Below are 18,827 nucleotides of genomic sequence, written 5' to 3'. Positions count from 1 at the left end.
AGGGCCTTGTGAACCATGTAAAGCAGTTTGAAATCTTCCCTAAGGGACAAGCCACAAAGTGGTTATAAGCAGGGAAGTGACAGATCAAGTGTTTTAGAAACAATTCTTTGTGCTGTGAAACGGGAGTCAAATGGAGTAAGACTGGAGACAGGAAGCTAGTGAGGAGGTTGATGCAATGTCCCTGGGAAGAGGGGATCATGAACTGAGTGGTGATGGTTAAGGGGAAATAAAATGGCCATGTGTGAGTAACAAATAGGAGAGAACCAACAAACCGGAAAGTTGATTGATTTGGAGGTGGAGGGAAAAGGAGAAGAATTTCATCCAAGTGTCTGACCAGGACATCTGTGTAGTTGATGAGCATATTTACTACACTAGACAATTTTTCTGTAGATTTGCTATGGAGGGTCAGGGAGCAAGTTAGAAGTTTAGTTTGGGGCATAGAGTATTTGAGGTGCCTTTGAGGCATCAAGCAAGCTATGTCCAGCAGACACCAAGATACAGACATAATTTTTCATTCATTCATTTGGCAAATATTTATTTAGCCCCTAGTACGTGCCATTGACTGTTCTAGGAGATGAAGATACATCAGGAAACAAAGATTGATGCCCGTGGGGAGTTTACATTTGAATAGAAGGAAATAGACAATCAACCAAAACCATAATAAATCTATACTAGCTTAGAAGGGAATAATGGATATGATAAAAAGAAAAAGCATAGTAGAGTCAGGAAATCCAGAGGTACTGTTATGAGGGATGCTCTGGGAAAGATTCAAGTAGGGTTTTTTTTGTTGTTGTTGTTTTGTTTTTTTTTGTTTTTGCTTTTGTTTTTTGAGATTTAAGAGTCATAAACAGGCAGATGTAACTGAGACCAGAGAAGGGATCAGTAGAGAGAGCAAGGCTAAGGAGAGTAAAGAACAAAGAACTTTAAGAGCATGAGGTCCCTGAGAAAGCAAGAAGGGATGGGATCCAAACAGAGGGATTGACTTGCTATTGGAAGATTGTCATTTTTTATGCTGTCACAAGAAGGTAGTAGTAAGAGATGAAGCAGGTGCAGGTGAATTAATAGGCTTATTGGTGGAGAATTCAAGGAATTCTCATCTCAAGGTTTCAGTCTCTCCTACAAATTAATAAAAGATAATCTGCTAATAGGATGAAGAGTTGGAAATTTAAGGACTGAAATAAAAGTGGTGGGCAATAAAAGAGGAGGGGTGGTTGAGATATACAGGACACCCAGGCAGATTCGAAGACCCTGTTGAGACTTTCTCCATGGAGGCTATGCTGGATTCTCCAATTCGGTTAAATGCTCCCTGAACCACATCGTGCACTTACCACTCTACATGTTAATCCCATTTACCTACCTATATCACCCACTACTGTGATTTCCTTGAGGCTAGGGAACAGATCTGTTTTGCCAATGCCCATTTACTGACAGAGTAAATATTCAACAGGTATTTGTTGAATGGAAGCACACATAGATACATAAGTAATCATTAAAGATCTGGTATGTCTAGGGGGCAGGAGAGAAATCATTTGGTTGATCCTCGATAGGTTTGCCTGGGACAGGACAAATTTCCACCTATGATCTAGGTATAATTATTAATAGCAACCTGTATAACTCATAAAAATATCCTAGTTTGGATGATAAATGATAGGCCACCCTAATGATCACATTATCACAGATTTATAGGCTAAGAAGAAATATGAGGAAGAGGTGGGATCTGATTTTTCCTGCTTTTAAAAATGGGATAAGCAAACAGGGAATCACTTCTTTCATCCCACTGAGTAAGTGGTTCCTATATGGGGCGCCTGGGTGGCTCAGTGGGTTAAAGCCTCTGCCTTTGGCTCAGGTCATGATCTCAGGGTCCTGGGATCGAGTCCCACATTGGGCTCTCTGCTCAGCAGGGAGCCTGCTTCCCCTCCTCTCTGCCTACTTGTGATCTCTCTCTGTCAAATAAATTAATAAAGTCTTTTAAAAAAATGGTTCCTACATGTCTTCACAACTGAGCTGTAAGAGCCCTTTAAGGATGTTGAATTCAGGTGCAGAACTGGAACTTCAGTTGTTATGACATGGGCAGAATGACCATCCCAGTAACCCCTTGAGAAAGCTTCACACTTCTAAAATAAGAAATTCAGGAGAAAATTTAGAGCAAAAGATATGACCTAAAGTTAGGTAAACAAGTTTGCAGCCTTCAAAATTAATCTTGTCCTTCAGGAGGCTCAGCTTCTTCATTATAAATCTCTGCAATCCTTACACAATAAATTAATCTTTTCAATGTCTTCCATTGTTTCCTCTTTGTTAAAGATATATTTGGATCAAAATAATTTATGTAATGTTTTCCACAAGTGGCAATGGCTTGGGAGACCTGATAAAGAAAAATTATTTAGAGAATAGATAAAACAGAAAGTACAGGACCATTAGACCATTCACAGTGACCATGCCAACAGTCAGAACTCCTCTCATAAACATTGTATTAATGAAAATATTTTACTGACAGACTTAATTTAAACTATAGATGACTGGTCCTCAACCCATTTGCACATTAGAGTCATATAGGAAGCTTTTTAAAAATAAAAATATTTAGACGTCATCCCTCATAAACTCTGACTTAACTATCCTGCATCATGTCTTGGACATATGTAAATTTCAGCAGCCTCCTGGGTAGTTCAACTGTATGACCAGCGTTGAGAATCTCTGCTGTGACTACAAGTGGACACTATCTATTAATTCTTAATTTTCCCAAATATCCTAGAGATGCCTGTCAGTAAAAAGCAGTCCTTGAACTTGGTTGCATTTGTCCTTCTCATTACAAGAATAGAATTTGTGGAGACTATTTGAAATAATATTCGTATGTATTCTTGACAAGTTGTACTTAGAAGTTTCTCTTTTCTCTTTTTAATACTTAAAAACTTTTATTTGAGTTATCTGTTGCTTACAAAGTTCAGGACAGATCTTGAATTTTCTACTTCATCAAAATAAAGAAGAAGTCTTGAGTAGATATGCAGTCACCACCCTATGGAATGTTTCACTAGAGAATTATTGATTTCTCATCTTTGAAACTATTTCTAATCACATGCTATCACATACTCCACTAAAAATGCTTCTTGTTTAATTCCTATGTTCTTTTTTAATGTCTTTCATTTTTGCTATTTTGAGTAATTCATCTACTCACTCATTCATTTCCTTAATATATATTTATTGAGTGTCTACTACATGCTATGAAAGATGCTCAAAATTCAAAGGCCACCCAAAACAGACACAGTTTTCTATTTCAGAGAATGCATAGCCTAATCAGACAATAAAAATCATATATTATCCAAACAATAAGAAAGTTGCACTGCAGTAGTTAGTGAAAGGAGAAGTTCTTGGTGCAATGAGATATACTTAAGGGACATTTGACCTAATCGGGAAATTCAGAAAAAGCTTCTGAAGAAGTATGAGTTGAATGAAACCTTAAGATGAATAGGACCTAAAGAACTGAGAAGTTTCCAGGTACCACAGGATCTGAAAAAAGTAAAACTAATTTTAATATAAGTAGAGAGAAGTTATGTTGCCTGTTCTGGGAAGCCCCTGACAAAGGAGCTTTATCAAGATTAATATGTTTGGGATATATATGGCATTCACAACCCTACTAACTTTCTACTTTGCTTTATATTTTTGTGACATTCAGCTACTTGTCAATAGATGCAACCCTGCAACGTCTGGAATCACATTCCTTCTACAATTTGAGTAAAATGACTCATATGTAAGTACAATGAAAAATGCAGCACAGACTCCACGATAGCCAGTCTTGATTGATAATTCTGGGGCTCTAGATGGTTGTAACAGCTTAGTTTTTTACCATGGGTCAAAACTTCTGTTTATGATTCAATCCTTCATTGGTTCTCACAGTTTGTTGATCCATCCAAAATTCCACTTCCATGGTTGAAAGGTAAACACAAGGGACACCTGGGTGGCTCAGTCCAACATCTGCCTTTGGCTCAGGTCATGATCCCAGGGTTCTGGGATTGAGCCTCACCTTGGACTCCCTGCTCTGCGGAGAGCTGCTTCTCCCTCTCCCTCTGCCTGTGGCTCTGCCTGCTTATGTTCTATCTGTCAAATAAATAAAATCTTAAAAGAAAAAAAAAACGAAAGAAAGAAAGAAAAGTGGAGACAAAACTAGCAGTTCTCTTCTTAAATTGTCATTTCCTTCTATTACTATTATGTCACAGATTTCATTGGTGTGGATGTCAATGAGTCAATAAATATTTACTGACTACTGACTTGATGCCATTCCAGTGCAAGATTCTGCAATCTAACATTTTTTCTCAATTAGGAAAGAGAGATGTAGCTTCATGGGATTAGAACAGGAGTGGGGTTAGGAATTCTGGCCTTGGAGTTGTTAGAATTGTGTTTGAACACTGGCTTCCCTGCCCACTCACCATCTGACCTTGCACAATCATGTAATCTTCCTAGCCTCACATTCCTTATTTGTAAAATAAGGGTATTTTATTTGTAAAATTAAAAGGTAACTTTATAGGATATAATGCATGTAAGCCTGTGCCTAGCACATTAAAACCAGGCAGTGCACTTTGTAAGTAATTAGTCTATTTCTTTAGTACATTACAATCAGTTAAAAGTTGAACATAGGGACGCCTGGGTGGCTCAGTTGGTTGGACGACTGCCTTCGCCTCAGGTCATGATCCTAGAGTCCTGGGATCGAGTCCCGCATCAGGCTCCCAGCTCCGCGGGGAGTCCGCTTCTCTCTCTGACCTTCTCCTCACTCATGCTCTCTCTCACTGTCTCTCTCTCAAATAAATAAATAAAATCTTTAAAAAAAAAAGTTGAACATAATCACAGTCTTCTAGGCAGCCATTTAATTTTATGAAATTCTATGAAATATGAACTATTTTCTTGAAGAAACAAGAATACCTATTATCTACAAATACTATGTTCTAGGGGTGCCTGGGTGTTTCAGTCAGTTAGGTTTACTACTCTTGGTTTTGGCTCAGGTCATGATCTCATAGGTCTGCACTCAGTGGGGGTGTCTGCTTTAAAGATTCTCTCCCTCTGCCTCTCCACCTACTCTTTCTATCTCCATAACAAATAAATCTTTAAAAAGGAACACTTACTATGTTTTAGACATTATGCCAAACATTTTGTTTTCGGTATGTTACCCCCTCATTTGAGACTCAAAAAACAACCCTATCAAGTAGAAATTATTTTTTTCTATTATTTATATAAGAAAAACATAAATTCATAGAGGATAAATATGTTTTCCTTAGTCACACAGTTATTAGGAGGTAAGAGCAGAATTTTTATACCATAAATATCTTATTCAAAAATTGTTACACTGCTTTCAAGAACACTGAGGCTCAGAATGGTACTTCTAGCTTAAATCAAGCCAACCATTACTCTGAAAGCAACTAGACAAGATGGGTAGAAATATATATATTTTTTTTCAAGGGCTTTTAAGGGGACTAAAGGGGAGAGAAGCAAATCCCCAAAACAACATTTGATTGTTTTCCTCTTGAGGAATTCTGTGAATTATAAGCAACAACTGAGATGCTGAGGTTGAATAGAAGTTCTAGCAATCTCATAGGGCTAGCAAACCAAAAACTGGAGTTCAGAGCTTATAAAGGAGGATGACTCTTTAGTAAACAAACACCCCAAGATTTTGGCTGGGATCCCTGAAAAGCTTCATCCCAGAAGTATGGAATAATGGGAAATAGAGCAGTCCTCATGAAGGCCAAGGCCTAGCTTTGAATCCATAAAAAATAACCAGGCATAAAAATAAAACAAAACAAGAATATATGGAAAAAATCAAGAGAAGAAAACAAACAACAGAAAATGCTCACAGAAGATTCAAATATGGGAGTATTTGAGAATCGGAGTTGTCAGACTTTAAAATAACTCTAAGAATATATTCAAAATTTTAAAGATAGAGAATTCAAAATAGAATTAGAAATTATTAAAAGGATCAAACAGAAACAAGAATTTAAAAATTCAATAACTGAACATCTAAACACATGAGTTTAATAATAGATTAGACACAGCTCAAAAGAGAATTAATAATCTGGAAGATAAGGCAGAAGAATATATTCAGCCTACAGCATGGAGGAAAAAAAAGAAAATTTAAAAATATGTGGCAGAGTAGGGGTGCCTGAGTAGCTCAGTCATTTGAATGTCTCTTAATTTCAGCCCAGGTCATGATCTCATGAGTCATGAGATCAAGCCCTGCATTGGGCTCCACATTTAGCAGGGAGCATGCTTGAGATTCTCTCCCTCTGCCTCTCCCCTCACCCCCAGGCTTGCATGCATGCATTCTCTCTCTCTGTCTCTCCATTCCAGATAAATAAATAAATCTTTAAAATATATGGCACAGTAAAAAGTCTAGCATACCTAACATTGGGTCCCAAACAAAGAAGAGAGAAAGGATGAGAGAAGCAATATTTGAAGAGAAATTTCTAAAATTCTTAGAGGAATCAATTTGCAGCTATAAGAAGTACTGCAAACCCCAACAGAAAAAATATGAAGAACCATATTAAGGTACATAGTGGTAAAGGTATTAAAAACTAAAGATAAGTGGTATCTGGGTGGCTCAGTCAGTTAAGGGTCCAACTCTTGCTTTAGGCTTGGGTTATGATTTCAGAGTCCTGAGATCAAGCCCCACATTGGGCTCCCTACTCAACAGGGATTTTCCTTCCCCTCTTTCCTTTTGCCTCTCCCCTCACCTATGCACTCTCTCTAAAATAAATAAATTAATCTTAAAAAAAAAGACAAAGTGAAAATTATTAAAACCAGCCAAAACAGGGAAAGACCCACAGAGTTTCAAAGAAGTAGCACTAAGATTGATAGCTGACTTTTCATTTAACAATATTTTTTAAAGATTTTTTATTTATTTATTTGAGAGAGAGACAGTGAGAGAGAGCATGAATGAGGAGAAGGTCAGAGAGAGAAGCAGACCCCCCGCGGAGCCGGGAGCCCGATGTGGGACTCGATCCTGAAACTCCAGGATCATGACCTGAGCTGAAGGCAGTCGTCCAAACAACTGAGCCACCAGGCGTCCCTCATTTAACAATTTTAAAGGGAAATAATGCTAAATGGTAGTACAGAAGTACAGAAGGAAATGAAAAACAAAAGTAAATGAAAAGGTAAATATAAATTAACTTTGCACAAAACAGAATAAAAAATATCTTACTGGGTTTAAAATCTCGGCAATCCTTGCACTGCATGATAGTATAGGATCATGAAACTGCATGCTGAAACTATGGAAAATTTCATTATAATCAGAGAAAAAAATTATGATTTTTTTGTGACTTTTAAAATTTTTATGAAAACAGTAAAACTTCCTTTACTATTGATTTTAATGTATAGGGAAAGGAAAAACAGTAAACTGATATTTAGCACACTGTAATTTTAAATGTTAAAAAGGATTTAGAACTAAAATGTTTTATTTCTTTGTTAAAAAAAAAACTTATCAAGAGTAGTTTGAACAGTGCATGCCTTTTGTCTCTTTGTTATGTAACTTGCAAGAGTATCACATCAATGTTTTGGCAAATTGTCATACTTCTTTCTAGATCTGAAACAGCTTCCAAGATTTAATTCTCTGTTCTTTCAATGTCATAAAATATTTCTAAGAGCTCCTTTAATGCATGTTTTTTTATCGGCATCATTTCTTTTGGGACATCTTCATCCTTCTGTTTGCAATCACTTTTCTCATTGATGTCAATAATTTGCCTTCACTAATTCATTTTTTGGAATATCTAGAGTCTCTCAGATGGTGGCAGTATCACATTCACATGGTCAGCTATTTCTTCTATGAGTCCATTTACATATGATTCAAATGTCTATTTCCAGCATTATCACATTTTGTTTCTTTGCTGCTCCTTCATCTCTGCTGGACATTTCCCTCTTCCAGTTATTCACTTTTATAAAGTGTCATATGTGTTTATCACTGGAAGACAAGGAGGCAATACAGCTGCACAAACAGTAAAGCTGTTTGTGGACTGAATAGCAGGTGCTCAGGGACCAATCACTAATGACTTTGAAAGAAGTGGTGTAATTAGTCACCTATCACCATATGCATTTGTTACTTACATAGTGATGCACACATTGAAGAGCTAGCAGCAAAGCTTGTACTTTGTGCAATTATTCATTATTCACAGTTAATATATAATGGTAGCCACACCTGAACCATGCTTTTGGGACCAGCTATTATTTAAATTCAACTAAATAATGGTAATTTAACATTATGCATATTGGGACCATGCAAAGCAAGGACTACCTATATCCACAAAATTAAAATACACAATAGCAAATAAACAAAGGATGGGAGAGTTATAAATGGTGTTAAAGTGTCCTAAAGTCCTTGAGTTGTCTGGGAAATGCTACCAGTACTAAATTCTATTAGACTTTTATAAGTAATGAATATGTGTTTTATTTTCTTTTAGTATTTATTTTTTTATTTAAATTTAATTAATTAAGCATAATGTGTTACTAGTTTCAGAGGTAGAGGTCTTTGATTCATCAGTACCATATATACCCAGTGCTCATTACATCATGCATCCTCACCAATGTCCATTACCCATTTACCATATCCCCCAACCTAGCAACTCTCAGTTTGTTTCCTGTGATTAAAAGTCTCTTAGGGTTTGTCTCCCTCTCTGATTTCATCTTGTTTATTTTTCCCTATGTTTCTCTATGATCCTGTTTTGTTTCTTAAATTCCACATATGAATAAAATCACATAATTATCTTTCTCTGATTGGTTTATTTTGCCTAGCATAATATCCTCGAGCTGCATCCACATCATTCCAAATGGCAAGATTTCATTTTTTGATGACTCAGTAGTATTCCTGTGTGTGTGTGTGTGTGTGTGTGTGTGTGTGTGTGTGTGTACATCTTCTTTATTCACTCATCTGTCAGTGGACATCTGGGTTATTCCCATAGTTTGGCTAGTATGGACACTGCTGCTATAAACAGTGGGGTGCAGTTGTCCCTTCAGATTATTACTTTTATATTTTGGGGATAAATCCCTAGTAGTGCAATTGCTGGGTCATAGGGTAGCTCTATTTTCAACTTTTTGAGGAACCTCCATACTGTTTTTCAGAGTGTCTGCACCAGCTTGCATTCCCACCAGCAGTGTAAGCAGGTTCCCCTTTCTCTGCATCTGTTGTATCCTGACTTCTTAATTTTAGCCATTCTGACTGGTGTGAGGTGGTATCTCATTGTGGTTTTGATTTGTCTTTCTCTGATGCCCAGTGATATTGAGCATGTGTCTGTTGGCCATTTGGATGTCTTTGTAGGAAAGCCTGTTCATGTCTTCTGCTCATTTCTTGATTGGATTATTTGTTCTTTGGGTGTTGAGTTTGATAAGTTATCAATTTTGGATACTAGCCCTTTATCTGATATGTCATTTGCAAATATCTTCTCCTATTCTGTCAGTTGTCTTTTGGTTTTGTTGACTACTTCCTTTGCTGTGCAGAAGCTTCTTATCTTGATGAAGTCCCAATAGTTCATTTTTGTCTTTGTTTTTCTTACCTTTGGAGACATATCTAACAAGAAGTTCCTATGTCCAAGGTCATAGAGGTTGCTACCTATGTTATCCTCTATGATTTTGATGGATTCCTGTCTCACATTAAGGCCTTTTGTCCATTTTGAGTCTATTTTTGTGTATGGGATAAGGAAATGGTCCAGTTTCATTCTTCTGACTGTGGCTGTCCAATTTTTCCAACATCATTTGTTGAAGAGACTGTCTTTTTTCCATTGGACATTCTTTCCTGCTTTGGCAAAGTTTAATAGACTGCAGTGTTGAAGGTCTATTTCTGGGCTCTCTATTCAGTTCCATTGATCTATGTGTCTGTTTTTGTGCCAGTACCATACTGTCTTGATGATGACAGCTTTGTAATAGAGCTTGAAGTCTGGAATTGTGATGCCACAATTCTGGATTGGTTTTCTTTTTCAACATTTCTCTGGCTATTCGGGTATTTACTGGTTCCATATAAATTTTAGGATTATGTGTTCAATTTCCTTGAAAAAATTTGATGGTATTTTGATAGGGATTGCATTAAATGTGTAAATTGCTTTAGGTAGCATAGACATTTTCACAATATATGTTCTTCCAATCCATGAGCATGGAACGTTTTTCCATTTCTTTGTGGCTTCCTCAATTTCTTTCATGAGTACTTTACAGTTCTTTGAATACGAATTCCTTGTCTGTTTCATTAGGTTTATTCCTATGTATCTTATGGTTTGGGGTGCAATTGTAAATGGAATCAACTCCTTAATTTCTCTTTCTTTTGTCTTGCTGTTGGTGTATAGAAATGCAACTGATTTCTGTGCATTGATGTTATATCCTGACACTACTGAATTCCTGTATGAGTTCTAGGAATTTTGGAGTGGAGCCTTTTGTGTTCTCCACATAAAGTATCAGATCAACTGGAAAGAGTGAGTTTGACTTCTTCTTTGCCAATTTGGATGCCTTTTCTTTTTTTTTTTTTAAGATTTTATTTATTTGACAGACAGAGATCACAAATAGGCAGAGAGGCAGGCTGGGGGGAAGCAGCTCTCTGCTGAGCAGAGAGCCCAATGTGGGGCTCAATCCCAGGACCCTGAGATCATGACCTGAGCCGAAGGCAGAGGCTTAACCCACTGAGCCATGCAGGTGCTCCTCTTTTATTTCTTTTTGTTGTCTGATTGCCAAGGCTAGGACTTCTAGTACTATGTTGCATAGCAGTGGTGACAGTGGACATCCCTGCCATGTTCCTGACCTTAGGGGAAAAGCTGTTTTTCCCCATTGAGAAAGATATTCGCTGTGGGTTTTTCAAAGATGGCCTTGATGATATTGAGGTATGTACCCTCGGTCCTACACTTTGAAGAGTTTTGATCAAGAAAGGATGCTGTACTTTGTCAAAGGCTTTTTCTGCATCTATTGAGAGTATCATATGGTTCTTGTCCTTTCTTTTATTAATGTATTAATGTATTATAACACATTGATTGATTTGCAGATGTTGAACCAACCTTGCAGCCCAGGAATAAATCCCACTTGGTCACGGTGAATACTCCTTTTAATGCACTGTTGGATCCTATTGGCTAGTATCTTTGTGAGAATTTTGGTATCCACGTTCAACAGGGATATTGGTCTATAATTCTCCTTTTTGGTGGGGTCTTGGTCTGGTTTTAGGATCAAGGTAATGCTTGAGTTGGGAAGTTTTTCTTCTATTTCTGTTTTCTGAAACCACTTCAGAAGAATAGGTATTAAATCTTCTTTAAATGTTTGGTAGAATTCCTCTGGGAAGCCATCCAGCCCCAGACTCTTGTTTGTTGAGGGATTTTTGATTACTGCTTCAGTTTCCTTGCTGGTTATGGGTCTGTGCAGATTTTCAATTTCTTCCTGTTTCAGTTTTGGTGGTTTATACATCTCTAGGAATGCACCCATTTCTTCCAGATTGCCTAATTTGTTGGCATACAGTTGCTCATAACATGTTCTTATATTTGTATTTCTTTGGTATTGGTTGTGATCTGTCCTCTTTCATTCATGATTTTATTATTTTGGAACCTTTCTCTTTTCTTTTTGATAAGTCTCACCAGGGGTTTATCAACTTTATTAATTCTTCCAAAGAACAAGCTTCTAGTTTCGTTGACCAGTTCTACTGTTATTTTGGCTTCTATTTCACTGATCTCTGCTCTATACTTATTAATTCTCTTCTCCTGCTGGATTTAGGCCTTACTTGCTGTTCTTTCTCCAGCTTCTTTAGGTGTAAGGTTATGTGGTATATTTGAGACCTTCCTTGTTTCTTGAGAAAGGCTTGTATTGCAATGTACTTCCCTCTTAGGACCACCTTTGCTGCATCCCCAAGATTTTGAACAGTTGTGTTTTCATTTTCATTTGTTTCCATGAATTTTTTTTAATTCTTCTTTAGTTTCCTGGTTGACCCATTCATTCTTAGGAGGTTGCTCTTTAACCTCCATGTATTTGAGTTCTTTCCAAATTTCCTCTTGTGATTGAGTTCAAGTTTCAAAGCATTATGATTCAAAAACATGCAGGGAATGATTTCAGTCTTTTGGTACTGGTTGAGACCTGATTTGTGATCCAGGATGTGATCTATTCTGGAGAATGTTCCATGTGCCTTCAAGAAAAAATGTATATTCTGTTGCTTTAGGATGGACGCCTTTGAATATATGTGTGAAGTCTATCTGGTAGTAAATCTGTGCTGAAACCAGAACATTCCACTCCTGCTTTGGAGAAGGGCTATTATACAACTTTCATTCAGCTGAAGATGGATTGGTAAAGAGGTGTCTATACACAAGTTTCAAGTTATTTTTGCTTGTGCAAAATAACCCATATTTTTCCAAGACTGAATGGGCAGTCTTGTGGCTTTCTTCCTTTTCCATATTCCCAAAAAGGCTACATGAAGTTCAATTCTTGATGAGCCACTTATAACAGCAGTTCCTTGGGAGCCAACATGACAGGTGGATCAGATTTCCCTATGAGAAACAAAATTGGCCACCTGACAGTAAAATATCCAGATGAAAAAGTCCTTCTTTCCTTCTGATTATGTACTATATGTCTCCTTTCTTTTTTTTTTTTTTAAGATTTTATTTCTTTATTTGACAGAGAGATCACAAGCAGGCAGAGAGGCAGGCAGAGAGAGAGGAGGAAGCAGGCTCCCTGCTGAGCAGAGAGCCCGATGCGGGGCTCGATCCCAGGACTCTGAGATCATGACCTGAGCCGAAGGCAGCGGCTTAACCCACTGAGCCACCCAGGCGCCCCTATATGTCTCCTTTCAATAGTCTTATCCCCATCATCCTTTTTCCTTCACAAGTCTAAACCTTGAGCTGATATGAAGGAGACTGACATCAAGAAAAGAAAATTCAATTCAGAAATGAAGAAAACTGGAAAGTATAGAAATCACCCCCAGAGCATCTCAATCATCCCTGCTACAGTACAATTCAGTGTACTGCTACAGTCCAGAGATAAATATTGGCAGCTTGAAGAGATCATTTTCCCCCCTCTGGTGGTTAAAGGGCATCAAATAAATACTGGGCAAGAGGAGTTTGCTGGGAGAGTTAGAAATAAAAAGCTAACCAATTTTTACCCCTGTAATAATTTAATGCCTGTAGGAGGCAACTACTGAAGAAGAGAAAGGACAACTCTCATGCTAAAAGAAATTCCTCTAATCATTATGTCACCATCTCTTATTAAGAATCCAGGGAATCCCAGAAATAGAAAATTCATTTCAGAAGACCCCTGAGGGCAATTTAAAGCCTAATAAAATTACAATAATAGTAAATTAGCTATTGCTCTTCAGAGGCTTACAGAGCAGCAGAAGCATGGAAATCAGGTTGAAAAAGTTGTGTCCAGATTACAAGCTTCCGGAGCTGCTCAGCCTTCTCTAAAGCTTAGTTGAATCTTGAAATACCTTTAAAAGACATACAACTTAACGCAGATGGAGTAGACCTTTCGTTTAGTGGTAGTGTGAAAATTGCTCCTTAGCGGCAGCAGCTGGTTTTCATCCATTTCAAACTCAGGTTACATTAATAAGTACATTAAGACAATACATAAAAGAAATATTATAGCAAAGCAGGGGGAAAAGCCCAAACTGACAAACACCTCAAGGAGTCACAAAGTTTTCTTGTAGCCTTCAACTTGGATCTCCCTCTCAGTTTTTCTGTGGAGAGGTGTAAGACAGAACATTTTTCTCATAGATGCTAAACCATGGTATCAAATGGACAAAATGTTTATCAAGGGACTTTAAAAATCTGATCCCAAGGAATTCAGGACACATAAAGGTAATTCAGAGGTATACTTCTGACTTGGGACAAATTCCAGACTAAAGAAATGATCATCTTGGATAAATGTTATAATAGATGAAACGAAGTCCAGTTTTTTGTTTTTTGGGTTTTCTTTAAATTTTTTAAGAATTTTATTTATTTATTTGACAGACAGAGATCACAAGAAGGTAGAGAGGCAGGCAGAGAGAGAGCATGGGGGAAGCAGGCTCCTTGCTGAGCAGAGAGCCCAATGTGGGGCTCGATGGATCCCAGGACCTTGAGACCATGACCTGGGCCAAAGGAAGAGGTTTAACCCACTGAGCCACCCAGGCACCCCAAGTTTTTTTAAAGGTTCTACCACCTTCAGCTATCAATCATTTCTGATAGCTCAAGCAGAAGTTCCTCTTCATCTTTTCCAGGATCCAAGTCGATCTCAGCTTCCAATTTCCCTCCTGAAATCTCCCATATTAGTTTCTCAAAATCATCCTACACAGAAAGGGGAGGCTTTCCTGTTGAGGTGGAGGTGAGTCAGAGGGTTTTCATGGCCATCTGGGATGAAGGACCAGACACTTCCAGTAGGGAGGAATCTGAAGAGGACTGGGCTGGAGGCAGCACAGTCACTCTAGGTTCTTCCATCTCAGGCATAGTGACTGACTTGTCCTCAGAAAGGAGTGGAATAACCACTACAGCTGCTTTTTTGGTGGGGCTTTCCTGTAGAATGCCTGGAGCTGAGTGGCTTCACAGCTGCAATCACAGCAGGGTGGACCTCCACTGCCTTGTGTTTGGGGGCCTGTTTAGGGAGTGAGACAACTTTAACCACAGATGGCTTCACATTGACTTTGGGTTTAGCTTTACCCCTTTTTTCCAAGGTCTGTGCTGCACATCTCACATTCAGTAATGTGTTCCCAGTGCCTGAGGTTTCTACCTCTGTCTTTTGGGATGGCTTTGTGGGAAGCCACTTTGCCAGGTGCTGTGTGAGGCCCAGCACAGGAGTGAGCACTGGCTTTTCTGTTGTCTGAGTATTCCAAGAGTCTCCATCTCCCCAAAAGTGTGTGTGTGTCAAAACTGATTTTTCCTTCTGTGAGTTTCCCCTCTCCAGCTGTTTTGGCATGTGCTTCCGTCTCATGGTCTCATTTCTCTTGACTTGAGTTTCAGTGATGCCAACTCCTGTGGTCTCTACTGAGGCCTCTTTAGTCTCTGTTCTAGAAACACTGCTCTGAGAAGCATCTTCACCTTCTTCTTAAAGTTTGTCTTCTTTTATACCTGTTTTTGTTTGTTTGTTGTTTGTTTTTTGATTTGGAGAAACTACCTTATACCTGGGGAGGGGGGTGGCCTCAAGCTGAGGCTGGGAGCTGGTCCTGCTCTCAGAGCTCTGCTGTACCTGTAGTGCCTTCTCCTATTTAATTTTGTCCAGCATCTTGATCTGTACCACCTGCAGACTTTGTTCTACCTGCAGGCTCCTCTGATTGTTCTTTGCTGGTAACTATAGGTGGCGAAACCACTGTTTGGTTCCTTTTTGTTTGTTTGTTTGTTTTTAATTTCACTATCAGTCTTTAGTCACATCCTTTTTGCTTTTTTTCTCTCTGCTTCCTGCTGCTGATGTTTCATTTCAGCCAGGATCTCAGAGAAGGTTTCGAATCACAGTGGAGATGTTTCTTGTTCCTAAAGTAGAATCATCAACTTTTGGAGGTCCTTTTGTCTTGAGTTTAACTTGCAATTTTACATATTTCTAATTAGCTTTTTTAAAGAATTTCTTCTAATGTCTTCACATGGATCTCACCAACTTTAGTGACTCTCTCTGCTGACTCTCCTCCATGTTTAGACCAGCTGACTTGCCTAAACGCTCCTTGAGACTTGGAAACATGAACTTTCTTTGGTGGTTTGCCAGTGTTAGTAGTAGCTTCCACTGTTTTCCTTAACCTCTGTGCAAGGCTGTGCTTTAATGGAGGATTGCCGTCACCACCTACTGAAAATTTTGCTTTACCAGTCTCTTGGTGAGACTCAGTCAAACAAGTCTCGTTTGCTGGAAAGAGTTACTGTCCTCACTACAGTCCAGACATTCTCTTTTTCAGGACCTGAAATGGGCTGAGGTTGGTGTAAAAGACTGGAAACTCCAGAAGAACTTTCACCTTGCTTCTTGGATTTTTTCCTTCATTTTCTTTGATTTAATTCAAGAGTTTTTATTCCAAAATTCAAACATTCACCTTGCTTCAAATTGACCCCAGGTTTCTGGGCAGAGGCTGTCCATAATCCATTATGAACTTTGGGAGGCAGTTACAGGATGGATGTCTTGGTTTCATCACCTTTTTCAGAAAACTGACCATCAACATCTCCATCATCACCTGCAGCATTGATTACAACTGGTAGATGGGTGGGGCTAGGAACATTTTCTGAACTTTCTATTCTCATAATACTTTGCAGCTGAGGGGAAGAATTAGACTGGACAGACAATTTGTTCTGTTGAACTGTGAGCTGGTTAGCCTTCACTTTCCCTTCTGGTGACTCAGGCACAGTGGTCAACAGTTTTGCTTGGAGGCAGGAAAGGCCATCAATATAATGCCCTCCTTTGTGGATGGAAAGCACGGTTAGTTTCTGATTTTCCCAGTAACAAGGAATCTCACATTTTTTGTCAATCTCCATTTGCCAAACACTGCACACCTATTGAAAACAGCACCCTTCTTGCCATGATGTGCAGTTTCATTTCCTAGTGCAAATTCGCAGTGACAGGAGGGACAGCTGTCACCTTTGGTACATGTAGAACAGAAAAAAAAAATAGCAGTCTTCTCCTTGATTAGGCAGACTGGGTAGATCCTTAAATCAGAAGTGGCTTCTCGTAAACAAACCACTGCTTCCTCAAGGTGAGGACCAGCTCTAAATCTCTTGAAATGGGTTTAGTCTTCCAAAAGACAACTCAATCACAGAAATCTCTTTAAAATGCAATCATTAGTTGGTTGCTCTCAGTAGAAACCTCTGTGTCTTCCCTGAATTCCAACCTATTAGACCTTTTACTCATTCTTAATACAAGTCAATTTTCCAGGAAATTTTTGGGTAGGGAGTATCCCCAAATCCTAAAAAGCATCACTATCACTAATTCCACAGCTTCCTTCTCAAGATCCAGAACCAAAGTCTGCAAGATGTCAACAACATGGGCTTTCCCTATAAGAATCCACACCTACCATGGGAGTTTAAAGGGTGTTCTTCATGACGGTTTCATCAATCCAAACCTCCAACACTGTCCCCCGTTCTGGCTTGCTGCCCCATCTTCCTTCTTTCTTAGCCACTGCCACCTGTGTTCCTCAGAGCAGCAACACCATGATTATATGTTTTAATCCATAGGGCAACAACTAAAATAATTATAAAAGAACAGATAACTAACAAGCTAACAGTAGTGAGGAATATCATCACAAAAATATATTAATACAAGAGACATCCAGGTGGCTCATTTGGTTAAGCATCTGACTTTGGTTCAAGTCATGATCTCAGGGCCCTGGGATTGAGCCCTGCCTGGAGTCCCACACAGGGCTCCGCACTCAGTGGGGATCTGCTTTCTCACTGCTGCTCCCCCTGCTTGTTCTCCCTCTCTCTCTTTCTCTCTCTCTCAAGTAAATAAAATCGAAAAAAAATTAAATAATACAAAAAGGGCAAGAAATTAGAATAAAGAACTTCTAAAACAAATACTAGATTTAATACCAAATAATCAGTATTTATATTAATTGCATTAAATGTAAAAGGACTTAATATTCCAATTACAATACAAAGATTGTCAGGTAGGTTAATAAAAAAAAATTCAACTGTATGTTTCTTACAAGGGACATACATTAAACACAACGATATAGAAAGACTAAAAGTATTAGGATAAAAATATTAACATGCAAACAATAACCAAGAGAAAATAGATATAAATTTGCCACTGTACATTAACCCTGAAGTATCACTATATATAAAAATGGAAATTTTATTATGATAAAAAGGATTACTACAGAGAGATATAATGATTCTAAATTTGAATATCTGTAGGAGCAGAGCTTCAAACCATGTAAAGCAGGAACTGACAGAACTGAAAAAATAAAATAGATACCCACCATCATAGTGGGGATTTGTTTCAATAGAGCTTTATCAGATAGAACATCCATACAAGAAAAATAAAAATACTGATAAGAAATTAATAAGGCTTGAACAACATAATTTGCAAACTCAACCTTACTGACTTGTATAAAATATTGTATCCGGCAATTGCAGAGTACGTATTCTCTTCAAGGACACACAGAACATTTATCAAAATTGACCATATGTAGGGCCATGAAAGCAAATCCCTATATCTTGCAAAAAATTCAAATCAAGTTCTCTGATTAGTAAACAATGCACTTGTAAATAAGCATGAATCAAAGAAGAAATCACAATAGGCACTAGAAAATAATTTCAGCTAAATAACAATAAAAATATGACAAATCAAAACCTGTAACATGCAGTTAAAGTTACACTCAGAAGAAAATGTATCGCTTTAAAAAAGAATAGGTTGGAAATGAAGGCTAGAAATAAATTATTTACATATCTTTCACAGAAATTTACAAAGGAACAGTAAATTGAAACTAAAGAAAGTGTAATATTCAAGAGAACTGAGAATCTAGGTCAGTAAGGACAACAGTTTAAATTCAAAACAAAATCTTCAGACTCCAAATATAGTCTTCATTTATTCATTTGATTCTCTGCCCCTTTCTCAAAAAAAAAAAAAAATCAAAGAAACTAATTTGTAGTGAAGCTCTATATACACCCCGCAGCTCTTAAAAGCAACTGCTTTATTATAATTATGGCCTTTTCCTCATTAAGATTGTAGGCGTTAACATTTCTCTTAGGAATATCAATTTTCTCCCTCTGAACAAAAGAGTTAATTTCATAGAGCAAAGAAACTACTAAATACAAAAATGAAAAAGAGGATAATTCGGCAAGTGGATTTTTAAAAGGCTATTTCTCTGATGTATGAGGTAGTCAGTCTAATATCTTAGAAAATAAGAGAATAATACATCTTGCATTCTGCAGATTTGCCTAATAGATATCCTACATTATTATCTGCAAATG

General features: G+C 37.9%; 1 protein-coding gene, 1 long non-coding RNA gene and 1 pseudogene across 5 annotated transcripts in view; 1 reads left to right on the top strand and 2 right to left on the bottom strand.

Annotated features, from left to right (window-relative positions):
- Positions 1-18,827, bottom strand: part of LOC125105220 (uncharacterized) — a 103,191-nt gene that overhangs the window by 7,141 nt on the left and 77,223 nt on the right. The window lies entirely within an intron of this gene.
- Positions 1-18,827, top strand: part of TSHR (thyroid stimulating hormone receptor) — a 175,967-nt gene that overhangs the window by 94,109 nt on the left and 63,031 nt on the right. For all 4 annotated transcript variants that reach the window (XM_047738446.1, XM_047738448.1, XM_047738449.1 and 1 more), the window contains exon 4: positions 3,668-3,742. In XM_047738446.1, the coding sequence (XP_047594402.1) occupies positions 3,668-3,742 (75 nt within the window). The remainder of the gene's footprint in view (positions 1-3,667; positions 3,743-18,827) is intronic.
- LOC125105219 (zinc finger CCCH domain-containing protein 11A-like) lies at positions 14,115-16,967 on the bottom strand (annotated as a pseudogene).

Source organism: Lutra lutra, chromosome 7, assembly GCF_902655055.1.
Source record: "Lutra lutra chromosome 7, mLutLut1.2, whole genome shotgun sequence".
NCBI lineage: Eukaryota > Metazoa > Chordata > Mammalia > Carnivora > Mustelidae > Lutra > Lutra lutra.
Note: the sequence above shows the minus strand (reverse complement) of the source record. Positions and strands in the feature narration are given on the sequence as shown.